At 36.0% G+C, this 27,743-nt stretch overlaps 1 protein-coding gene across 1 annotated transcript in view; it reads right to left on the bottom strand.

Annotated features, from left to right (window-relative positions):
* The window catches only part of LOC109053244 (heparan sulfate glucosamine 3-O-sulfotransferase 4-like), a 92,563-nt gene extending 66,734 nt beyond the window's left edge, over positions 1–25,829 (bottom strand). The window contains exon 1 of the mRNA XM_042720061.1: positions 24,534–25,829. Within this exon, the coding sequence (XP_042575995.1) occupies positions 24,534–25,135 (602 nt within the window). The 5' untranslated portion in view covers positions 25,136–25,829. The remainder of the gene's footprint in view (positions 1–24,533) is intronic.
* Positions 25,830–27,743: the final 1,914 nt, after the last annotated feature.

Below are 27,743 nucleotides of genomic sequence, written 5' to 3'. Positions count from 1 at the left end.
CTTCGATGTGGCTTTTTAAAAAAAATTATAAATAAATCAGTATGATCAGTATGATTTAGTAAGTTCAAATCCCATGGTCATTTATTATTTCAACATCAACTTAAATTCATAGATCCTGACTGAATTTAAAAAAATAACTTGCATAGAAATATTAGCATGGTTTGTTCTTTTTCTTCTTTTTTTTTTAGTTCTGCTTTAAACTTTGAAAAATTGCAATTTGTAAACAAAGTGAAATTAAAACAAAACAATAATTACTGTAAAGATCATATAATCAAGACATTTATTGTTCCAAATATGTTAAAAAACTTGTAAATTGCAACTTCACTGAATTATTCACTACATTTATTTGTGGCACTTACTACTTAACTTTCCAACTGAAAATCACTTTCAGAAAACTGATAAAAAGTTGAAAAACAGAAAAACAATCAGATTTTCAATGCAATTATTTAGCATTTTTATGACCAAGAACCATATTTCAAGTTCTAGTTCTTAATAATTAGCTAGGGTCAGTAAGATATTTAATTATTTAATTTATTTTATACTTTTATTCAGAAAGGACATAAAATTGAAAGTAAGTGAAAGTAAATACTGTACTGTACATAATTACAAAAGAGTTCATCAAATAATCCTAATAATTTTTTACAGTAATATTAAGCATCACAACTGTTTTCAACATTGATAAAAAAAAAAAAAAAATGTTTCTTGAGCAGTAAATCAGCATATTAAAAACATTTCTGAAGGATCATGTGACACTGAAGGCTGAAGTAATGATGCTGAAAATTCAGCTTTGCATCAAAGAAATAAATTACATTTTAAATATTATTTTTAAAGCGTAATAAGACCGTATTTTACAATATTACTGTTTTACTGTATTTTTAATTGAATGAATGCAGCATTGTTGAACAGAAAAATGAGTTTACATGTGTTCTGGATGCTTATTAAGTATGCACGTCTGTCTAGTTTTGATGACAAACAGCAAAAAGTTTTTTGTTTGTTTTTGCATTTTCAGGGTTTTATAACGAGTTGAATTTTGTTAGTTATCAGCCTTTCACTGTACGTGTAAACACAAAGTCAACATAATTAAAGCACATTATGATATTGCACAGCTGCCTTGCTTTCTCACAGTGTGCATGAGCGTGTGTCTGTGTGCTCTTAAAGGTGCTCTGCTGTGCTGAGTAAGCGTTCTCCCCTCCTCTATTCCCGTCCCCTTGATCTGAGCGCAGAAAGAGGGAGAGAGAGAGCGCTCCAACAGGCCCCAATTATCTCACCGTCATTCAGCATTCCTCATTCAACTCCCCTAGCGACACCCACCACTGCTTTCATTTCTGTGAGGAGATTCCAGCCCGAGCCTTGGGGATCTGGGGGTGGAGAGGTTAAACACTGCACAGCTCAACTGAATTTGGCATTAGAATCGCAGGGATGAAAGTTGAAAGCTAGCTGGCTCGGCCGATCCTGTACGTTTTTTTGCATCTTGGGCTGAGAAGAGAAGGGTGCCGGTTTGCTGGATCTCTGTATAGCTGTTGCCAATTAAGGCTGAGCTTCTTTTAGAGCTTCTTTTGGAAAGCGGCCTAGTTTGACGCATCAACAATTTGCAGACGCATAATTTAGTTGAGGCATGTAAGTGACAAAACAGCAAAATTCAGCTTCCGCACATAGCAAACGAACCATTTTAAACAGGTGCTCTAGTAGAGCGACGCAGTTCTGCCGGCTGAGTTTGTATAATTCAACATATTGTTGTAGCAGAGAGTATACCTCAAGCTACAAGCAAAACATTTCCAGACGCGGACTTCTAATTTTCAGATATAGGACATGCGTGACATGCTAAACTCTAAAAATTATTAGAAATAGCACACTGGTTTTTAAATAAATAATAAAAAATATGCATGCAGCTTTTTTTTACCTCAGACTATATATGAGATATTTATTTTAAAATCATTTGTCATACCACAGGATCATTTAAAATGAACTAGAAAAAAGTACTTTTTTGAAATTGATGAATAGCTTATGTGGGTCTTATTTTTCTAAGGAGACTCTCACCTGTCACCTTTACCTTGCTTACTAGTTTTATGAAAGTAAGTTCTCTAAAAGTGTGGAGAAATTATACATATGACAACATATGTACATACAATGTACAACACACACACACACACACACACACACACACAATATATATATATATATATATCTAATTATATATAATAAAGAATATGTATGTATATGTATGTTTATGTATAGTAAAAACTGGGCCATACACATTTATTAGAATTTATATTATATTGGGACAAAAATACCCATAAAAAGAATCAAACTTTTAACCTAAAATCTTGCCATTGAAGGAAGAAAGAAAGAAAGAAAGAAAGAAAGAAAGAAAGAAAGAAAGAAAGAAAGAAAGAAAGAAAGCCATTATGCAGATTCTGATACAAAGTAAATATTTCCCAGGTTAATTTGTCAATAAATTCAGTTTAGCTACAGAACAATTAAACAGTTAATCCAAAAAAAAAAAAAAAAAAAAAAAAAAAAACATGTTGTCATTTTTGGGAGTATTCAAAAAGTTTAAATTTAAATAAATTAATGAAATTAGAACATTCATTGAATCATTACGGTTTTGCCTGTCATTTAAAATTTTGACACCAAAACAGGAAAAAGGCCCAATGTGGTCTTTTAAAATCACCGGGCCTTTTTTGGTTTAAACTTCAAAAGGGAAAGAGAAATGCTAAATTCTGCAGGTTTTTGTTGTTGTTGTTGTTGTTGTTGTTTTGCATTGTAAGACTCACACTTTCTCTTATACATCTACAAAACTGTTAAATGTTAAAAAATCTTGTTGTTGATACATACATCCATACATTCATAAATAAATAAATAAGCAGACACCCATTTATTTCTGTTCTTTTTGGAGACATGTATGACATACAGTACAGTGATTACAGGGTTTTACACCCATTAAAACATATTTATACATAATATATAATAATAAATATTGGAACATCTGGTTTATGCATAATTTATACATCTTAACATCTGAGAGAACGCCTGGGCCCACGAATCGTTTCGATTGGTCCCTGAAAATCAAGGCAAGCCCTCACTGTAGAGCTGCGCTTCTTGCACAGGCTGTTCATTTTTAATATTGGAGGGAAACAGAATTACTAACGGTGTTGATTATTCAGCAGGACAGACCAACATGTTGCTTTTTTTCCTTGGGCAAACCGTGACTCTTTCGAGAATAACAGATTGAGCCGAATATATTCTGCCAATTCTTGAGCGCTCAGACACAAAGAAAGAGCAGGATGTGCACACTTACACACACACATTCACACAATTGATTATTCTCTGAGGATCCCTTTTGAGTCCTCCATTAGCTTTGATGTTGATAGCCATTAAAAAGATTTCTTACTTGATGTGTGTAATTAATGTTCTCTCTTTGTTCTCACTTCAGTCTTAAAAGAGGAAGAACATCCATAATTGTAAACTCAAGTGAATATTCATGCCGTAATCTGATCTCTTTTTGCTTCTCATTTCACTGCATGCGCCTAAATCACTTTCAGCTTCACGACAGCCGCGCTTTTCTTTTTAAAGGCAAAATCAGTGGTGAAATAGCTTTTTCTTTGGCATCCTGTGGCTAAAGTGAATGTTTTTTCTGGCTCGCTCTTCTATGGACGGCGTGATGCATTGTTTGCTGCATGAGAGCAGCCCGCGGCATTTTCTGCTTTCATAGGTGAAGTGCAGGGAAGAGGCATTGCGAGACTAATGGTGTATAAACAATATGGAGACCAGGATAAGCAAAAGACTCGAGTCATGTGCACTTCATGTCATCAACAGTGCCGTGAATATTAGCCTATATTCTGGAGATAAAAGCTTGCCTGTAGCTTAAACCGTAGACAATGGCGCTAGCAACAAAATTGATAATGTGTACCTTGAATACAGTTTTGCTTTGGATAAAATTGTCTACCAAATGATAAATGTAAAAGCAGTGTTGGGAAGGTTACTTATTAAATGTAATAGGTAACAGATTATGAATTACCCTATTAAAAATGTAATAAGTAGTGTAACTATTTTAATTAGTTTATTAAAGTAATGCATTACTTTTTGATAACTCTGTAATCATTAACATTTGCACAAGTATCTGTGGTAACACTTTATTTTAAGGTGTCCTTGTTACACACTACATGTACTTGCTATTATAATAACAATTAATTATGCATGATTACATGCAAGTAACCCTAAACTGTAACAAGGGCACCTTAAAATAAAGTATAACTGTAAACAGTAATTAATTTTTTTTTTTTCTAAATAACTGTAATGGATTATAGTTAAATTTATTTTGTAATTAAATTGCAAAACGTTGTTACATGTACAACATGTTAAAACACTGTGTAAAAGCATATCTGCTAACTTGATTGAAAGCATTTTGTCTATATTAAAAAAAAACAAAAAAAAAACCTTGCTTGTGGAGAAAATGAATGAGAAATATTTGTGAAAGAATGAAAACTGTAGTCCAGTGAGTAATCAGCCCTTCTGGTGCATTTTGCTCTCTCCATGGTTCCATGGTAACTGTGGGGAACAGGATTGTGGGTAATGTAGTTCTTCAGGTAATCTGAATGTTTCACATGAAGCTGAAATCTCAACATTCATGACAGATCTGTCTTGAATTGGTTTAAATTTTATTACATTTATATATTATTATGTGGAAAGCAGTTGTGCTGCTTCATATTTTTGTAGAAACCATGCTTCATCTTTTAGGATTCTTTGATAAACAAAGTTCATCAGCATTTGTATTTATAACACATTTTTTTCTGTAACACAATAAAATACTTTAATGTCACCCTTGATAAATTTAATACATCCTTGCAGAATAAAAGTACATAGATATATATAAAATACAATTATTCAGACACTATATAGTGTCCATTAATGTCTCAATAATTTGAATCACCTTTTGTGACTGGAGACTTAAAAAGCTCAAAGAGTTTCCAACATTTTTAATATTGCTGGTACATTCCTGTAAGTCCCAGTACAAAATAGAGTCCCGTCCCGGCAATAGCAGTGACACAGCATTATCTCTCCACTTCCCATAAAAATCCACTCAGGAGTAATATAGAGCTGGGCTATTTATTTAGGATGAAAGTCACACCCTGGTGAATCCGAATCATATTTGAGAGATCAGGGATAAACTATGGATGTGCCGGTCGAGTGGCGAGTCTTTTGGGGATACGTGGCGGTAATTCACCTTTACGCGTCCTGTAAGACGTGCTGATACTATCCGCCACAGATTCAGATTCTTCTAAACACACAAGTCATTACAGTGTCTGGACATGAATGACTGAGATAATTTATTCATTAATAGACTGATAGAAACATTGTGTACCAGAAATACACAGACCTTGAGCCAAATGAATACAATGAGATGGTGATTCATTACATACTATTCTATTAAGCAGTCTTGTAGTCATGGAAACACTCAGTCTCTAATGCTAGAAATTATGAACTAATGAACTCTTTAAGAACTAACTTCTTTCACTCTTTATTTTATTTTTTTATATACTGTGTAAATATGACCATCTTTGTGGATTTCAGTCGAATTGGACATTGCTATATATCATTAGCTTTAGTTCAGTTGGACATTAATGAATTCATACAACAGCTGAATGTACAGAATGACCATGAACTGCAGCTGCAAATGAATCACATGCATTTGATTCGCTTTAGTTCATTGTAAATGCAAAACTGAAAGCACTGATTAAACATTAATCTCTAAAACTGCAGCTGTTACCCAAACAGGAAGACGTGAGAGAGGGAAAAATGTCTCCAGGTATTATGGGAGTTTGAAAGGGAAGTGAGAGATGAGAGCAGTTCTTTATATTATAGATTCAAAGGTACCTGCATTCAGCTGTGACCAGCTGGAAACTAGCGATCTGCAGATGCTAACATCTTTTTCCCTATCAATGGTTATTTCAATCCCATGAGCTCATAAATTATTAATAATATTAACCTTAGAGTTTAAAACAAAAAGTAGCTTGATCACCTCATTTAGTGGATGATACATACAGTATGTGGCTGCTTTCCTCACTGCTGTGACAGCACTCGCATCCCTCCACCACTAAAATGCCACAATTATTTTTTTTTTATACATTAGCTAATTGCTATTGTCTTGGTAGTATGGTTATCATATTGATTATATGAACTGTATGATTCATATTCTCCACAGAGAAACTGATTTTTATAATGATAACGTATAAACCTTTCAACCATGAACAATGATGCACTTCCTTAAAAAGATGCAAGTAAATATGAAAAAAAAAAAAAAAAGATTTAATAGACATGATGGAGAATATTCTCCACTATCCTAACCAGAGATCTATGTACATACACAGGTTTAAGGGGACATTTCAAAGGCGTAATGGTTTTTATACTGTACCAATTTTATTTTCTATCCTCTTACCCAAACCCTCACAGAAAACTGTCAGCATTTTTAGATTTTCAAAATACTTCATTCTGTATGATTTATAAGCTTGTTTCCTCAAAGGGAGCAAAAAAAAGTCCCCACACGGACAAGGATTAGAGTATATTATATTATAATAATAAATGTTTCCTGAGCAGCAAATCAGCATATGTAATGATGCTGAAAATTCAGCTTTGCCATCACAGGAACAAAATATAAAATACTGTATTTTTAATCAAATAAATACAACCATAGTGAGCATAGCAGGCATTGAACTTTTGAATGGTATATACTCAGTCATGTAGCTTTGTCTTAAAGCTTTGGCTTTAACTTGTACTTCAAATCAATGTTTATAACGTTATGATTCATCTTGGAGCTACTTGGTTTACTTTATGTCACAGACATTTTTATTGAAGAATTTCAGTGAAACCCTGTTGAGACAATGAATAAGAAAAATGCCTGTGGAACTAAGTTGAGGGTCACTGTTACATCCTAATATTTACATTTCATTTGCCAGACAATGTTATCTAAAGAGACAATGCATTCAAGGCATTCAACTTACCAGTATGTGTGTTTCCTAGAAATCTGGTCCAGCACTTTGCTGTTGCTATCACCAAGCTCTACCAGTGATCTATAGAATCTACATAGACACACATAGCCAATATAATGTCATTTTCTAGAATGACCTGAGAAGTGTGAATGACTTTTCACTCTTAAAAATAGAGTTTCTGCAACAGTTCTTTGCAGCACTTTAGGTTCAGCAAAGAAACCTCTTATCATCAACAGTTTTGTGCAGTAAAGCACTTCTGAGTGGCTACATGGGTCTTTGAATATGTGTGAGGAACATACGTTGAACAAAATGAAATATAAACTAGACTCAAAGTCAAGATGGCCAACTCTAACCACTAGAACATGGCTCCAAAAATGATTAGCTAAAGAGTTAGAGAATAAAGGTTATTGCTGGATCTTAATAAGGCTGTCTTATGGTCCTTTGGGAGTCTAAATGGATCCTTTATTCTGAAGAGTCATGTTCACTTACAGTGCATTAATAAAATCATTGACGTACCTGGCATAGTATGAATCTAAGATGGACTCATTCTGGCCATAGGGGAATATTGTATGTAATTTCAGATGAAACAGAGCACATACAAATGACATGTGAGAGCGAGAGATAAAGAAACACACACACACATACCCAGTCGCACCCTCTGGCTGGAGCTGCATGGGAGTAATGCTCTACTCCCATAATAAACATGTCCACATCTCACATCCAAGTTGCTCTAATATACCGGAGAGAAAATTTATGGCACATCCCTGATTTGTTTGCTGTTATTAATGGGGCAGGGAGGAAGGAAGTGTTCTGTGGCTGCCAGCGCAATATCTGACCTCTGAGAATGCATTAAATCAAGGCATTAGGGCCTGTGTTAATAAAAAGGATAGCTGAGGAGGAGCACCTCGGCCAAAACAAACACACCCCAGACACAACAAGCAAACGGCCCAGGCTTCCAGCAGCACAGGAAGGAGAATTAATATTGGGTTTTAATCTGCCATATTAGGGCAGCGACCTGCCGCAGTTGACTGAGATGTGAAAAAGATCTCTGCCGAGCCTCTGGGTGAGCTCTGCTCAGAGATGATTCGAAGCGCATGCCCATCAAACTGAGACTCCGTTTAATGCCCTGAGCGAAGATCACAGAGGTTAATGCTGTGACTGTAAGTGGTCGCTCTTAAAAATAAAGGTTCCAGTTAGTGACAAAATGGGTTTTACAGCAGGACACCACTGCAGAACCTTTTCATTTACATTGCTCATTACAAAACCAGCTATATGTGTTTCAGAGGTCTCATATTTTTAGCAAGTGGACTACAAAAGCAACTAACTAACTATATATATATAGGGCTGTCCCCTAATAATCGACTAATCATTAGTTGACCAGAAGAGGATTGGTCGACCAAAATTTTATTAGTCGCAGAATTATTATTTTTTTAAATCCACAGGCGATGGACAGATCGTTAACGGCTGGTCTATGGTAATACAGTACATTGGACAGCAGATCCAAATGCTCACCTTTCATTCATTAACCTCAAATATGGCTTATCGTCTGAAATATGTAAGTATTAGCAACTTTACATGGCCGCTCAATCTAATGTTAACTTAGAAAAATGTGCGCTATTGAAGTGTCTGAATGGAGTGTGGAAGCTGAACATTAGTATTCACTGCGGGACAGATAGAGGCGCCAGTACACTCACTTGCTTTTAAAATACTCCGTAATTTTTGTTCATACAGATAAGAGTAATACATCTTTCAAATCTCTAAAGACTCTACGTTTATTTGTGTGCACTCACAATACCACGCTTTTGTAAAAAAATTAAAGGAAACATGATGCACTTTCTGCCGTCTCGGTCTCTGTGAACTTGATAAAATGTTATATAAAAGATGCATTTAATGCAGTTTAGGAGAATGCATTTAGTGCATTTAAGAAAATTAACCTTTAAATAGGCAAAAATGACCTTAAAATAAATTTAAATAAATTATAGTATGCACTAACTTTAGTCATATAAAATGTAATTTTCCAGCAACAAAATTGTGTCCAGTTAAAATGCTAAGTGGCTAGTAAATTTGGAAAACCACTAGCCACAGTGGCCCAAATCCACTATAATTGAAAATAATACAGATGCAGGTAATCACACTCGCTGAGTCAATCTCTCTCTCATTATACTCTACTCCACATAATACACTAATACAGTAATACAATAAGCTTTCAATGAAGCAACTTAACATTCCTTTGTTACTAGTTCTAAAGTGACATTTTCAAATTAGTAACAGAGGCTTGGGCTCAGCTATTAAACTGTCAACTTTAGATTTGAATCCATGGCGGAAGGAAGTAGTTCTGCCCAAAAGAGGGCTTTTAAAGACACTCCGTTGTTGTCTCTTATGTATTTATACACTTGTGCCATCAAACTGTTGTACAGATGCAGTATCACACTCGTAGCCATGGGATATCGTTTGTGTATCATCACGTTGTGATTATCGTCACGTGAGATATCGGCTGTATGTCGTCATGCTGTGGTTTGAATACTGGTCCAAATTTGCAGTAAATAAAAACGGTACCCTATGACTTGCTATTTTACCATCACTGATGTACTATTATAGTTTTTGTTCATATTTTGAAATATATTTTATTTTATATTTTCTGATTACACTTTAATATTAGTTAAAGTTTCAGTAATATTGCTGTGTTTTTGTCATTTTTATTAGTTTTTTTATGTCTATATATTATTATTATTATTATTTTAGATTATTTTGTTGAGAAAATGATAAATGTTGCCTTGGCAAATAGCTTTTTTTTTTTCATTATGGTTTCAAGTTTAGTTTTAGTTATTAAAAAAAAAAAAAAAAAAAAAAAAAAAAAACGTTCAACTTTTTGTCTCTCTCTCACTTTGTTTTTTTTTTTTATCTTACCTAGGGCACTAGGTTTGCCCTAAAAAAGAAAAGAAGGAAAAAAAAAGTAAAACACTAAAGTGCATGATGCTCCTGTATACACTGGTGATGATTTACTCTAAAACCCAAATGATTTGTGGGCTGTAGCAAGAAGTCGGTTTCAGTTTTAACCCAGGTAAGTTCATGTTTAGTTTGAGCAAACTCTGTGTTTTCGGGCTCACGAAGGTGGGTGGGTTGGTTTTGAGTGTGTTTCTTCACCATGGTAACTTACGCTACACTGCCACCCTTCTCCAGAGTGGGTTTTATTCTGGGTTAGAGATCACAAACCCAAACTGGACCAATCAACTGTGAGTAAAGTGACATATATCTGATGCAATGAAGCCACTCCCCCGTATTTTTTAGTTTACAGTCAAAGAATTTTAGAGACAAAAATGGGTGACATTTGCAGCTACTTATTTATTATATTTATATTATATTAATTGTTTCTAATTCATATGATATATTCATATAATTATTATATGAAGTGGCAATTAATTTTAAAATTAAATTAAATTAAATTAAATTAAATTAAATATATATATATATATATATATATATATATATATATATATATATATATATATATATATATATATATATATCAATAACATTTCTAACTATAAAGAAAAATTAATGAAAATAAAATCAAATAAATATGACTAGAGCCATTAAATATTTAAAGATCTACACATTTCCCAGCAAGCCTCTCTAAAAACGAAGCCTTGCATTCACAGTGATTTTGTGACAGATGTCTGTTTTCATTTTGACAGACATTGGGTACGAGCATGTGGGTGGAAATCATAAAAGCTCGCCTGGACCATGCCTGATTGGCGCTGAGAATTTGAGCATTTCCTAAGGCCAGAATCAATGTGTAAAATAAAGTGGCTTTGTCTGAAAAGCGTCTAACCTACGCACTCTGCGTCGGAGCTGTGGTCACTTTTAGTGTAACTTACAATGCTAAACAGCACATGGACTGACGGAACTTTCTGTTATTGTGCTTGTGCCACGGGAGGCTTGATTACATTCATTATCACAACAGGACTGCTTCACTGAGTTTCCATAATTGACAGAACATGTGGTGGACTTTGTTGTGTCTTTCATTTGAGAATAATGCAAAAGGCAAATAGAAAAGTGCACAGTGTCAGAGACAGGATGAAATAAGAGCTAAAAAGCGAAAAGGACATGTAAAGCACAGTGGGGATTCTTTTTGCTTTAGGTAGGTGGCATGTCGTTTCATTGCCATGTCACTTTCTGGTGTATACTTCAATTAACATAAATGCAATGCTGTCCAAACTTTCAGGTTCACTTCAGCAACTTTTATGCACCCATATTCAAGTGACCTCTCTTTTTAAGCCATCTATTCTATAACTTCTTTCTAACTTTATTGTGAATCTATCATATGTACTGCTTCCGTCAGTTTTTTATGATACATTGGTTACATCAGACTAATGTGAAGCATCACATGTGGGATGTTAAGTGCCCTAAACAACAAATGCTTTTAATCTCTGTGCATTTATTCCTCAGTGACTTCATTCCCTCAGCCCCCAGACTAAGGTTATCCAGGCAAATGCAGTATACAATACATGAATTAAAAGTAGAGAATTTATAAACATATATTTCCCTCTGCAATATCTATTTCTTGCATCATACATGTTAATGTAAGAGAAATATTGAGACAAAGCAATACAGCGTGAACCAGTTCTGTGCACTGTGTGCCATGAGCACAGATCTTTATTTATTCGATAGCTGAAGGTGTATTTGAACAAACTATTGGGAAGTTTACAGGCGCAACTGTGTATAAAGGTTTTAAATCCTAGGCATTTCAAGACTCAATGTTAAGCACGCTACAACCTATTTCAGTTCATCTAATACATTAAAAATTAAAGGTGGTGGAGACATTTTACCCCGATTAATTGAACTGTTGCTCATATGCCTGTAAACACTGTAATATCATAGTTTTCTAACATCAAATCTAAAATCTAAACAACACACACACACACACCTTGTGGCTATTTAAAATTTTAGTAATCAGGATTGTTGTTACATGAAATAAAATAAAATAAAAAAATCTTATAAAATATTAAAAATAAACTACTACATTTCAACATTTCTCATTAAGTTCAATTTGATGTACATATAAAGATATGAAACATAAAAGTCATGATGAATATTTGATTAACAGAACAGATTAACAAAAACAAAATAAAAAAATAAATATATATATACTACAAATTGACTACAAAATTCCACATGGAACAGGAATATATACATTCTACTATCTATTCTATAACACTTTTAAAAAATATTCAAAAAAATCCCATGCAAAATATTAATAAAAACTATAATAGTATCTCAGTGATACTACTATAACACTGATATTTATTATATAATGGTTTCTGGTAACACTTTAGATTAGGGAACACATATTCACTATTAATTAAGAGTTTTCCCTCAATAAACTGCTAATTTGCTGCTTATTAGTAGTTATTAATAGCTTATTAATAGTTCGTAAGGTAGTTGGTTTAGGTATGGGGTATGATTAAGAAATCTAAAATATGGTCATGCAAAATAAGGCAATAATATGTGCTTTATAAGTACTAATCAACTGCCAATATACTAGTAATATGCATACTAATAAGCAGCTATATAATAGTGAGAATTGCTCCTTAAAATAAAGTGTTATGGAGTTTTCTGATACATTTGCACTAACACAATAGTTTGTTCGAATGTTGTTGATACAATTTGGCATGGCGCTGCTGCTGTCTGTCTGTTTTATTCATGCGATTGACCGTTTCTCAACTAGAAATGGCAAACTGACCTTGAGTTTCCCATTTAGGATTGTGTTTCAAATCAAAACACAACTATGTATGTTATCTGTGCTCAAATTTGCCGTAACTTGCCACTTGCCATAACTCAGCTTTCACAGTGGCCCAGTGGTACTTGATGTCAAATAATCCTGTCAAACATAGCTACAAAGGTACTGCAAATGCACACAACGATAGTCAAATCCCAAAAACCCTGTGTGTATCCACCCTGCATGATAATCTTAGCATGACACAGTCAGCCAAAGGCAATTTCTAAGAGAACTAAGCAAACAGAAATTCACTGTCTCAATGTGCCTCAGCCCTAGGCATCTATCAGCGTTGAAAATGTTTTACAACACTTTGACACCTCGAACCAAAAACATTGCGAAGAGAACATCAAATATGTTTGCGAGGAGGTAAAGAACAGAAGGAACTGTCAAAAAAGTGACAACATGTTATGAAGAAATAGGCACATTACAAGCGTCACAAATTAAATGATCTGTTATTAAATACTAGATATAACATTCCTTCCTCTGGCAACACTCTGTTGGTTAACTAATTATCATGCCACATTCATTTTCTGTGCCCCGAAGCGTTTGTTGGATTTACCCAAGGTGGAGCGTGCATTTGTTTGGCCGGTTTATTCCAAAAACGCAGCTCTGTGCGAGCGATTCAGCAGGAACTGTGGCTATGGAAACCCAAGGGCTGCTGGGATTGCTCCATTTACATTCCACAGATTGCATCAGGAATTCTGAGACATTTTCCTTTTTCTGCCTGTTAATTGGGGACAGCATGCACTGAAAGAGATATGCACTGACACGTAAGCACAATAGCAGCATCACAGGCGAGTCCCTAATTAGTGAGCGTTAATGACTACAACACATGCTTGACCATGACCGTGATATTCTATCAGTCAGTAACCACAGCCATTTTTCTCCGGCTGCTTCCTTCACGTATGATGGTCAGGCATGTGTTCGTTTTGCATCGAGTGGCAGGCGTTGCGGCAAACGCTAGTTTCCATCCATCTGAGGACGTGTTTACAAAGCTTTCATTTCAGAACGATTCTCGACCTGGCGCACGCGCCCCCAGAGTGACGTTGATTAGGAGGCTTGTCAGAAATAAACTGGAGAGCCCCATTCCTTCACAAACCTGTATTCATTTAGTTCTGCCAAGTTATACAGTGCTATATCTCTGCAGGAAAATCCAGCATGACATGAGAGCGAATTTTGCCCTTTTAAAAAGAGGGTTAATCTTTCTTTCTTTCCCACAGCAACCTCAATCTCTCTCCGGCCCGCATGGCTCTTGTGATCTGGGGCTGCTGCAGTAAATTAAATTAAATAAACCCATTAGTTACAGCACTGCTACCTTCTCACCTCTGCCCAGATGCGCTTTCATGGTTTGTTGGCCTTTTAAAGCAACCGGAGGACTGAGTATATGAAAGCTGTGATTAGAAAGTGACCTTGAATGAGCAGAACAGAGAATCTGGTTCATTGTTTATCGGGATGATCAATTAAAACTCTAACACATTTCCGACTGTGTTTTTCAAGTTAAAAATGCACAAGTATTACAAAAGTAAAACAGAGTTGAGGTGCTTTCAAATATGTAGAGGCAGGCGAGAGGAAAAATGGGGGTGGATGGCCGTGAAGAGCGAGTCTGCGTCACTGCAAACACGTTAAAAAGTGTGGCATGAGTAACTGAGTGGAGATCACCAATTCGGCAACATGCTGACATCCTGAACTGCACGTCTGAAGGGAGAGAGACTTTATTATTTCTTTCACATTATTTTATTCCGTCTGTTGTTTTAAATCATGAAAATGTGTATTAACTTGCGATAAAAGGACTAAATTGACTAAAGCTGGGAGAGAATTTAAAAGAAGATCAGTGGTGAACAAAGATCATTTAAAGTACCTCATTCAGTGGAATAATTCACCCTCAATTTCCCAGTTTGCTTCATTAAAACAGGAAAGCTTATTTTATACCTAATTTTAAAACCTGCAGGCATTCAAAAATGTTTCCTTTTACACAAAGACGCTTCGAAGTCAAAAAATAAATAAATAAAAAAAATAATAATAATAACAATCACAGAGGGGTGTGCAATGTAGTGTAACAGTTGGGTTCTGGAAGTAAAATTCATATTCTTTGTCTCCATTGAGAAAATTGCAACAATTCTATAGAAACCTTTCAAGATATACTGTACATACTATGAGCTACTATGAGCTCATAGGTCATTGGGTCATGAGGTCATTAAACTACTGCCTATGTTTCTGTTCAAGCTGTTAATTTGAACTTAAAATCTTAAATATTTAATAGCAAAGAAGCAGGTGAGGAATCATATAGTAAAGAAAGAAAAATCAACCAGCTAGATAATCGCAGCAAACAAGTCAGGATGTAAGAGCTCATCAGTAACTACCAACTCTGTGAAGCACTGTCAGTGTTGTAATTGATTGCTATTGTAACAAGGGCTGATTCGGAAAGATGGATCCAATTGCAACATAAAACATTTATTAACAAACTAAACAAAAGTAAATCCAGGCAAAGGGAGACACGGGCAACAATATAGTATTATCCAAACACAGGGGATAGCAGGAAAGAACTGAACAACACACATGAAACATCCACAAGGAACAACACCAGACCCTGACCAAGAGAAACACTGAGGTATAAATACACAGAGGGCTAACAAAAAACACCTGGGGAACAATGACGGGCTGATTAACAGAAAAACTACACCACAAAATGTCACACGAAACAGGAAGTTAGAGGAAACCTTAAGACATTTAACAGAAATACTCTCTACTATCTATTCTACAACACTTTTATACATTAGTCTGTGCACACAAATAACGTTTATTTCTATACATATATACCGTTCAAAAGTTTCGAGTCTAAATAATGTATTTATGCTCACCACGGCTAAAAAACAGTAAAAACAGTAATATTGTGAAATATTATTACAGTTTAAATAAGCTGTTTCTATTTGAATATAATTTACAGCAATAATTTATTTGTGATGCAAAGCTGAATTTTCAGCATCATTACAACTACATTATTAATCTTCAGTGTCACATGATCCTCCAGAAATAATTTTAATATGCTGATTTTCTGCTCAAGAAACATTTCATATTGTGATCAACGTTGAAAACTGCTGTGCTGTTTAGAAAACATAATAATAAATTATCTTATTTATGATTTAAATATGGCATGCGCAATGCTTCAAGGAGTCGCAGTTAATTTTTTCATAAAGATGTATTTTCACATGAAGTACACTTAGTTGGTACATTTTCATCTGAGATCTGGTTGATTTAACTCATGGATTTAAACTCTTTAACTACACCCTTTTTTTTTTTTTTTTTTTTTCATTGAGAAAATGTATGGGGAGAAAATGCTTCCAAAAACAAGACTTGATGTGCAACAACCATTTTCAGGTTCATTTAAGCCAGAAAAGTCCACTACAGTTGTTTATGTTCGCATGCGGTATTTAAATAAGAGAGAGTTTTATTTTTACTAAAAAATGACACAAAATGCAATTGGGGTGACTCCAATTCACTCCCTTCCAAACACTGGGGGTACTCGTACTACCGTTTAAATGCATTATAAAAAGCAACACTTTCCATCTATACTGTTACTAGGCAGGCACAGAACAAGCAAAGCATGTCAACAAAACATTGCCCAAACTGACATCTCATATGTCAATAATCCAAATTACCCCAGCAAAACAATCACCTTCTGATACACCAATTAACAATTAACATAATCCTTAAAAGCATCCTTTTTCATCTCATCAGCTTAGTCCAGATCTCAAAGGACACTTGGCACATGTGACAGCTGCTGCATAAAAACTATTGTGAGCTGAGGTAATTGCGGGACATTCTCATGTGGGGTTTGATTAATGGCGTATGCATATAATTGATGGCGGGCAACTTGAAACCTCAATAGACAATGGCACAGGAAAAGTTCCTAAAAAACATATTCAAAGTCACATAAGAACAGAATACCACCAGAACTCATTATGTTGAAACTGTTGCAGTCGGTTTACACTTCCAAAATACCTTTGTATCACACTATGCTAAAATTATTCTAGTTGAATACCTCATGGTGATTTCAGGCAAGGAAAAGCACATGAATAAATAAACAACAGAAAGCAATGAGAAACTTCAAAGGCGATGGGACAATCACAGCAAACAAGCTTCTGGAAGCCAATGAATGTGTTTGTCTTTGTTTGTGACAGTGACTCAGGGGTGTTAACAGAGGAATTAGCTCACACCTACGGAGTGTAAGCACATCTCACCCCCATAATTGAATTAAGCCTGTCACAATCTTCTAAGCTGCGTACATTATTGAAGAAACGGGTGGTGTGAGCTATGTCACAGATCATTCACAAAGCAGCATTGCTAAGAAGCTGCCTTTCTCATTTGTTTGTTCACATTCGGTTGTTCGCAAAATGGAGAAAACCTTTTTTTTTTTTTTTTTTTTTTTGTATTTTAGCATTCTGCAGGTAAACTGTTTAAAAGAATAGTTCAGCCAAAAATTAACATTTTATCACTGTTTATTCCCACTGGTCCAAATCCATGTGGTGTTATCGTAAAGTTTCTAGGAAGAATTTCGTAAAGAATCGCACAGAACAAGTTCATAGTGAACCAGTGCTGTCAAGACCAAAAAATATACAAAAAAGCACCAGAAAGGATTGTAAGAGTAGCCCGTGTAACTTATTTCAAGTCTTTTGAAGCCAAATAATAAGCTTTTTCTGAGGAACAGACTTCAGAACACTTGGAAATGTACAGTATATATCACATTTATGCCACTTTCAGGGATAGTTCAGCCTAAAATTCTGTCACCATTTACTCACTCTCATGTTGTTCCAAACCCATAAGACTGTCCAACTGCAAAAAACAAATGAAGACATTTTTAACAAATCCTGAGAAATCTCTGTCCCGTCCACCAAAACTTTCATGGTTCAAAAAGTTCATGAAATAATCCATATATATCAAGTTGTTTAACACAGGTTTTTTGAAAGAGACACGGATGCTTTATATGATTAACAGATTTTATGTATGCTTTTACTCAGATTTAAACTTTGATCAATGCACATACATATAGAGCTTATCAAATATTGTCAACAGAAGCACAAATGTGCTTAATTTGCACACGAGAACAGATGAGGTTTGTTCTTCCATTTTACACGAAAGCACTTTGAGCTTTTGTTGACCATATTTGATGTGCTCTGTGTGCACTGATCAACGTTTATATGTGAATAAAATCTTAAATAAAATCTGTTCATCATAGAAAGAAATCGAATCTTTTCCCAAAACTTGGATTAAAGTAATTGATTCACATGGATTACTTGTACAATGTCTTTATGAACTTTTTTTAAACATCACAGTTTTGGGTGAATGGACTTTCAGTGGATGGACAGAAATATCTCAGGTTTCATTAAACATATCTTCTGTCTTTCAAAGATGAACAAAACTCAGGTTCTAAAAACAGGTTTGAAACATTATAAGGGTGTTTGTTTTGTTTTTTTATTTTTTTATTTCTGAACTGTTCTTGTGTGGCAAGAGCTGCATAACAATTCTTCAAAAATTCCTGCAGGAAAATAACAGCATACAAGTGTAGAACAAAATGAAGGTGAGTAAACGATGACAGCCATTTCACTTTTAGGGGAACTATTCCTTTAACTAGAATCCTCTATCTGTCAGAGCCATATGGTGTATTAGGATTTCTGTGTACTGTGTCAGATGTCACAGACAGATGCAGGTGAAGCCATGTGTCACATTCCTAGCAGGGAATCTGACTTTTTTCATCCCTACAGCTCTTCTGAAGAACAGTAAGGCCTTGCTACGATAAATGTCAGGTCAGAGGAGCAGCCGTGAGACACGCTGGAAGCCGCATGTTTGCCCTCGCTGCATGGCTTCAATGTGTCAAAGTTCCTGTCTGAACTGCATTAACTTGTCTTTGGGTCGTGTCTTGAGACTGTATCACTCACCCAATACGCAAAAAGGGAGGGGTGCTGCAGGAAACGCAGGGAGAAAATTGGAATCTTGTCAAGCATGATTGACATGCCTATTTGTCCCAGGGAATTCTTATTCAGAGAGATTTTAAGATGGCTGTAAACCAGCTCTTTGTCGAATGAAATCATTGTTCCTTCTGACTGGAAACACATCATGGCAAATCCGTGGAAAGTAAATAATCCCTGAGAGAATTCATTTAAGCTCAAAATGACTTAAGTTTACTCTTTATTTTTGGCTCAAAATAAATTATTTAATACTTGAAGCAGTGGCTGGGGCTACAAAAAAGCTTAACCAGCCTCCATATTTGCTTTGCAACAAGGACAAGGCTCAGGTTCTCATCCACAGACACAAAGCCAGGCAGAAGCTGCGATTTAATGGCAGATCGTGCGACGATGCCAATATTTTAATGGATGCTAATTAAATTGACAAATTAGATTCTTAGCATAAGTGAATTAAACTTGTGGAATTGGATGAAGATCATCACTTCAGAAACTTTCTAGCAGGATTCAGCCCAGCAGGCAGCAAGGATGTCTGTCAGAAAGAGCGAGGCGTTGAGGGGTGAGTAAGAAAAGATGTATTCCAGAATCTTGACGGAGGGTGGATTTTCTTCTCTCAGCCTTCAAAGATAAGGGGCCGCCATTCCATGTACAGCTCTGGTGCTGCAAAAGAAATGGACTCGAATAACCCGGAAGGCCGACCTCTGAGTAAATTCCGCAATATGAGCTCACTTTTCACCTTGATTCTTTAGGCCACGGAGAACCTTTCTCATAGACTGCTGTGCCGTGTGAACACTTACGCCTTTATGCTCTTTGACTTTAAATCTCAGATGTAATTGAACTGTCAGGACTGCTGTCTGGGATTGTTTCCGGAGGGCCAAATAATATGCGCATGCCTATCCGTGCAACCCTGAAAGCTGGATCCCGGAAGATGTCTACATATCATCAATACGTCAAAACAAAGTAATAGCGTGAGTACATTCGTCATTTTCAACCATCAGCAACTGTATCTCAGCGTTGGAATGGCACGATGTTCGCACCTAGCCAAAAGATGACAGGAAGGGCGATAAACATGTAAAGTGCCAGGACAGAAGCTCCTGTAGTCGCTGGGCTCTCTTGTGCTGGTGAATTTAATTAAGTGGAAATAGGGGGATGAGACAGACCTGACTGCAGCGGTCCACTCGCTCTCGACAGGCACAGGGGCATGCTGCTAATTAAAAAGTTTTAATTCCACGACTGCCGCGTTGGCATCCGAGTACCCAGAGGTGCGTCCTTGCACGCCTTGGCGGAAGCTTATCAGGAGCAGGCAGATTGGGGCGTCCCATGGAGGTGCAGGGACTAGGCTGTATGGAGAGAGATGGCATCCAGCTTGAGCTGGGAGGCGGCCCACCTCCTCTCACAGCTTCGAGCCAGCAGTCAGGAGGAGAGAGTCTGGTTGAACTGCAGCATGGCATGCTGAGGCAAGGTAAACAAGGGATAAACGGAGGATTTGGGTTCTGTCCTGCTTCGCTCAGCAGTGGATCTGCGTCTGCGACTCGCTCCTCCTGTCAGAGGCTCACGTCTCGGCTTCTGACGGGAAGGAATCAACACTGCATGCTGTTCATACTCCTTAGAAACTCGCAGATGATTCGCTACACCCAGTGGCCCTAAAAGTATTAGGACACTTAAGCCACACTTAAAAATGCATACATTTCATTGCATTAAACATCAAAGCAATTGGCATCTGCAAACAAATGGCACTGGAGCTTTTCACAACTAACTTTACTTTTCGGAGCTATTTTTAATAATGTCAGGGGATTTTAAGTGGATGTATCAAGTCAGTTCTCGACAGGGTCACACAGGTTTTCTATCAGAGTAACCACAGGTACAGCTCATCACATTAACTATGAATGTGATCTACTAGCATCTGAAACAGAAAGTGCCCAAGTATTTACCAAATACTAATTCTGAACAGTATTGTTTTATAACTTAAAACCTTTTTCATTGAGCTATCATTCTTTAAAATAAATTTATTTTCATTAAGTTTAGCTTAATAAACAACAACAACAACAACAACAACAACAATAATAATAATAATAAATGTATTAAAATAACTAATTTAAATGACAAGAACACAAAACAAAATGATTACATATTTAAGGAAAATTAAAATAAAAACAGATGATATAAAAATATAAACGCATTTAAAATATTAACAAAACTAATAGTATCGCAATAATATTAAAATAGCATTGTTTTTGTAATGTATTAAAATAACTAATATAAATGACAAGAACACTAAACAAAATTACCAAAAATTGAAGTAAAATTAAAATTAAAACATGATATACAGATAAAAACAAATTAAAATATTAATAAAACTACAGTATAATATGTAAGTAATATTAAAGTAATATTGTTTGTGGAACATATTAAAATAGTTAATATAAATGACAAGAACACAATACAAAATTATTAATAATTTAAGTAAAATTAAAATTTAAACATGATATAAAGACAAAAACAAATTTTACTTTACTTTAAACTACAGAAGTTTTGATGAACGGGGAATTTCTGAAGTTTTACTCTCCAGCCAGAAACAAGGGGCACCAGGGAATAAATAGGTGGTGGAATTAGAGCGCTTTATTGTGTAGCCTTGTACGGGGCAAGAACAATGCGTGGGCTTCAGCAGTGTATAGCTCTCATTGATCAAAATGCATTTTATCTCCAACAAAAAGGAAGAAACCTTGGTGTGAGAAATGCTGATTCCTTGCAATATCTTGAAAGGCCAGCTTTTTTTACAGGCTCACGACCAGACATAATGTATTTATTTTTTATTTTTTTTGGCAATACCACATAGTAACCATATACTGTACAGTAACATACATTATATCTGATTGCTTGTATCATTGCAAAATGTAAACTATTATCACCCAGCACTACTCGAGAGTTGGGATGCTGAAAAAGAGCAATGTTTTGCCCTACAAATGGCTCGTCTCTGCATATTAAGCTGGGATATGAGTGTTTTAACACTGCAAAAATTATACACTTCAGCTTTAACACTCTCGTTTTTACCTTCCTGCACTCCTTTAATCTAAAAGTGGACCCCAACAGTGGTGCGATTCCTCTAATGATGCCGAGCTATTATTATTTAACAGAGGGAACGCATTACCCACTCAGTGAAAGTGAGGCTTCTTTTAAAAGCAGACAGGAGTTTAACAGAGCATCCGGTCCTCCCTGACAAGCCTTTTAAACATTGCGTCAGGCTGTAAAGGAGGAGCACCATCATATTTCAAGACTGAAAAGACTACCTAACTTCTGCTGATACATATGCCCAGCAAATGAAGTCCAGAAAGCCTTTACAGCTGGATATTTATTCATGATGGCTTTAAAATGTATAACCGGCTTATCTATGCATCTTTGCATACAGAATATTTGTAAACTGAGTTGCCTTCTTATGCATATTAAAGGTGATAAACCACCTAAAAATCAACCTTTCCTAACCTGCAAGACTTTCTTTATTCTGTGGAACATAAAAGAAGATATTTTGAAGAATTGTTTTGTCCTTGCAATGAAAGTCAGTGTGTTGAACACCATTGCTTTTAAATGTACACTAAAAATGATCAATTTCTGAAGTGGTAAATCAAATTTCTAGTGTATATTTCAGCATTTCAACTTCAAAATGTTACATTTGTTACTTGGCACTTGTTTTTTTTTTTTTTTTTGCGAATAAATAAAATAATAATAATCTGAAACTACACATTTCCCATTTTTAAGCTTTACAGCCACAGCTAAGTGTGAAATGAGCCACTTCTGCGAAAGAAAATCAGTTTGCATGCATTGATGAGATTATGGACCCAAAAGCCAATATTAAAACACAAATTTTGAGTATATGTCATGATGTCATCAAATTCAAGGCCCATCTTTTAATGTCATATAATTTTTTTTTATATATATATATGCAATTTGTTTGCAGTTTATTTTTGTTTAGCTTCATTTTGACGTATCGCACATCTAGCCTGACAGTTATTGCACTTGCAATATTGTTTCCTTCAGTGAGTATGGTAGTCCATTACATATTTGATATTCCTCCAAGCTACAAGTCATGTTCCAAGCGCATGTGGAAACAAATTTAAGGCCGCTTAAGGGATTTTCCAGGCTCAGGGACACTAAAACACACAAGCACTCTTAGGTGTTATTTATATAAGCTTGTCATCCCCCAGTCTAATGAGCCCCACACAATAACTGTAATGAAACAGCTCGCATTAACACCCAGGCAAATGAAGGAATGTTATGAGTTCTGTTCGCTCCAAAGTGAATTGCAGCAGATGTTGCCTGGCCTCAAAGCTCTGAGTCACAGCCCAGGGCTAGCAGATACAAGCGGATCCAGCACACGCCGCAGCATGACTTAATGCTCATTCACTCTCTACCCCTCAGACTCTCTTTGTATGAGCATCTCCTCACCATAGGCAACCGCTCGGCTGAATGATGTTAGGTCTATGTAAAATAACATTCCAAAGAAAAACATCCTGGCTGTAATAACCTGCACTGGCTCAGATTGTAAACAGAGTGGAGAAATGTAAACTAGGAAATATCGCAGGCTGATGAGTCAAAACATGTTGAAGCGCACATACACCTGAGTAAGCACCTCATGATTTGAACACACCTGGGAGTCAAAGCGCTTAACGGAGCATCCACTGCACCTGGTTCTAGTGAGCAGTGATTGTGAGCATGAATTCGGTATGAAATGAAACAGTCACGCTGCTTTAGTAATTATGTCAAAGCTGGACAAAAGTATCTGCTGCAGCCTGGAGCTCGGTTGCATTTGAATCATCACATATGTATTAGTCTACTGACTAACTGACTGACTAAAGCGTCTCTCAACTGCAAAATGGGTTAAAAAAAGCAGATGACCAAGTCTACATTAAGTGTAAAATATGCAATACATAGGCCTGATGAAAATATTTTTTTTTTTTTTGTCAAATAAAGATGTATGTTATTTCTTCTTTTATGACTGTACTAAACTTGGATGTATATATCTGTCATTTAGCCATACAATCATCTGATGTCTCCAAAAGCTTTGATCATCAAGACATTTTGTACTAAAAGCGTGTTTTTCTGAATTACTAGACCATTTTGAAAAATACAGTAATGGTAAATAATGTCTGCAATCTCTGAATGCAAGCACTTTTTTATAGTAAAGAAAGGAAAGAGAACTCAACTCTGATATTTGGGTCAATGACAAGATGTTTGTTGATGATATGTGGGCTTTATTCTATTATTTGTGGGATCTATTAAATTACTCTTTTTTTAATGTCTGATTAAATCATTACTTTTTGCATCAGCAGTTTGGCATAATCTTTCATTATTATTTTGTGTGTCTTTTATTTTCTTGTTTTAAATTATTAAAAATACAAATAATAATAATAATAATAATATAATAAACTAAATATTAAAATAATTAAATAAAAATCCCATAAATCAGTCACTGTTATAAAGGAAGCCATTTTGTTGTCATGTTACAAGAAAACCATAAAACAGAGAAGTCTCCTGCAGTCTCATGACTTTTTTACATAGGCCTGTATACTGTGTGTATGTGTGTGTAAAAAGTTTGCAAATTAAATAATGATAATAATAACGATAAGCATTTTGGTTGAGATTAAATTGACTGTTTTGTAAAAATCGGTATAAAACGTCTTCAAAAGCATGTTAAAGTAAAGTCAAGAACGAAATGGCATTTCCAAGAACTTTTAACTAGATTGCTATCATGTGATCAGACATCATTATCTGTCATTGACCCATAAACAACACAACAGAGAATCGTGAAGGGCGCACCTGTACCAATCCAGCCCCTTCTCGTAGTTCCTGTCAAAGAAGTGCGGCTCATTCCCAACGGCTCGCACGTCTGGATGAACCCGCAAAGCTTCCAGTAGAGCCCTTGTCCCCCCTTTCTTCACTCCGATTATAATGGCTTGGGGCAATTTTTTAACCCCGTAATCCGAGGTGCAGTTCACCGCTCTCCGAAGCTCGCTGTCCGTGGTGCTGAATTCCGGGGGCTCTCCAGCAGCGGCGGCGGCGGCGGAGCGTGTCGTAGCCGCCTGAGCTCGCACCCATCCCGCCGTCCTCTCGTCGATCTCCACGCTATTTCTAACGCTCGAGACGGCGATGGTTTGCTCTGTGGCCGTCCTCTCGACGAACTCCTCGTCGAGGTAGACCTGCGAAGAGGTCGAGTAAAGTTTCTCCCTCAGCGTAACTAAAGTTGTCTCCTCTGTCACGAGCCTCCCCTGATAAACGTAGTTCTCCTGGAACTGGAAGGAGTTGTAACAGCTCATCAAGCTATAGAACAGATAGGTGACAGAAAGGGACAAGGTGAACATGAATAAGATCTTACGGGGCACTTTAGAAGTAAAAACCGAAGTGCTGGACCAAAATGCCATCTCTGATAGCAGCGACCCTCTCAGAGAAGTGGCCAGACATGTTTCCACCCCAAGTCTCGCATGGACACTCAACAACAATAATCTGTCACCATAAACACCGCGAACATCTGAAAGTGCGAGGAGGATCCCGCGCTCTCCACGCGCGCTTCGCTTGAGGAAAACGGATCGTTAAAATTCCAGAAGAACGTCTCGAGTATCGATTTCTTATTCCGACGCTGACAGCCTTTGTCACAATTGATCGGATTGAACTTGCAGATGAGAACGGCTGCGGTCGGGCGTTCTTCCAAACGAGCAGCCCTCTCGGTTGTAGACTGAGGGTGTTGATGCTGATGGAAGTCTTGGCATCTTAGAAGAAAAGGGGCAAAGACATAGCAAAGTCTCTGAAGTGATGTGCAGGGCACGTCTGCACTCGATACCGCTTCTGGAGTGCAGTTTTGATACCGCTGTCCTTCACACCGTTGATTTCAAGTGGCAATCGGCGCAAACGCTGGATCTTAATCCAAACGAGGTGCTGATGTTGTATCACGCAGTCATCCTCCCACTGCTAATCCACTAACTTTGAGCGCTGGAGAGTGAGCAGCCTCGCCATAAATATTCATTGACTGCTCTCAGTGGCTGAGAGTGCAGCGCGCAGTCGTAACGCGTCGCGTTGATTGGTAGACGTGATGTGCGCATCAGCCGTGGGCTCATCCAAAACCCAGAATAATACTACAGTAAGAAACTGCTGCTACGTCTACCGCTTTCTACAAGACAACAGGCTAGGAAAGCATTAGACACTCTTGTAATTTGATCAGACAAACACAAACACATTTATATAGAATATATTTTATATTTATTTTTAAATAAATAAAAATAAATAATAAAAAACACGTATTTTACGTATTTTAATTAATAAAAAAATATGTGATGCTAACGGATTAATATTGAATTTATACTGATTTATAATATTGATATTTATTTTATTTTATCATTGAAATATTCGAATATTATTATAAATAAATCGAATACAACATAATTAAATTTGCATAAACTAATATATAGTATATTTATAGCATTTATTGTATAAATAACTTTTTTAGCTTTAATTAATGAATTTGTTTTTCAGAGACACTAAAACCTACTTAATTTTATGTATAATCAAAGTTTCTGATTAAGGAAATATTTTCTGATCGAGAAAATAGAGTTGAAAGTATAGAATGCAGAAAGTTTGGGGGTGCACTGAAAAAAATGCACAAATAATTAGAAGAAAAAAAAAGTCAAGTAGCACGTGGAAAACGTGATTTTCTTTTAAAACATACAACATTTTTTTTTTTTTGAGCTTACATTTACAAAAAAAAATCATTCTGTGCAGTGCAGTGGGTGTTTGCCACTCTCATACAACCTGCAAATGTAGTACCAGAACCAGTGAAAGCAGTACTGATAAGAGGAATATTACAGCAGCTCATTATATTAATATATATCTTCCTTTGATTATATCTGATATCACATTTATATTGTTATGACTCCATTTTTATGACAGAAGCACTAACTTTGGTCTATACAGAGCAGCTCATGCCTGCTCTCTACTGGCCTGAGAGATGCAGGACTAATCCATGCAACAACAGCACTGGGCAACAGTGGTGATTCTTCATGACAGGTACCTTAATGCACATTACAGCACATTAATGCATGGATTGCAGGAGTGGCTGTATAGATTAGGAATGATTGGGTGGATGCACGCATTTCTGGAATTCAGCAGTGTTCTTGTGGTATGTACAGGTGCATCTCAATAAATTAGAATGTCGTGGAAAAGTTCATTTATTTCAGTAATTCAACTCAAATTGTGTATTAAATAAATTCAGTGCACACAGAAAGAATTAGTTTAATTCAATTGTTATTATAATTACTAACATTTAACAAAACATTTAACAAAACCCCACAAATTAGAATGGTCTCTCAGTTTGGTTCACTAGGCTACACAATCATGGGGAAGACTGCTGATCTGACAGTTGTCCAGAAGACAATCATTGACACCCTTCACAAGGAGGGTAAGCCACAAACATTCATTGCCAAAGAAGCTGGTTGTTCACAGGGTGCTGTATCCAAGCATGTTAACAGAAAGTTGAGTGGAAGGAAAAAGTGTGGAAGAAAAAGATGCACAGCCAACCGAGAAAACCACAGCCTTATGAGGATTGTCAAGCAAAATCGATTCAAGAATTTGAGTGAACTTCACAAGAATGGACTGAGGCTTGGGTCAAGGCATCAAGAGCCACCACACACAGACGTGTAAAGGAATTTGGCTACAGTTGTTGAGGCAGTAATTAAAGCAAAGGGAGCCCCAAGTATTGAGTACATGTACAGTAAATGAACATACTTTCCAGAAGGCCAACAAATCACTAAAAATGTAAATATAATATATAATAATAAATAAATTTTTTATTGGTCTTATGAAGTATTCTAATTTGTTGTGAATTGGTGGGTTTTTGTTAAATGTGAGCCAAAATCATCACAATTAAAAGAACCAAAGACTTAAACTACTTCAGTCTCTGTGCATTGAATATATTTAATACACAAGTTTCACAATTGAATTACTGAAATAAATGAACTTTTCCACGACATTCTAATTTAT

This window comes from Cyprinus carpio, chromosome B3 (assembly GCF_018340385.1).
Source record: "Cyprinus carpio isolate SPL01 chromosome B3, ASM1834038v1, whole genome shotgun sequence".
NCBI lineage: Eukaryota > Metazoa > Chordata > Actinopteri > Cypriniformes > Cyprinidae > Cyprinus > Cyprinus carpio.
Note: the sequence above shows the minus strand (reverse complement) of the source record. Positions and strands in the feature narration are given on the sequence as shown.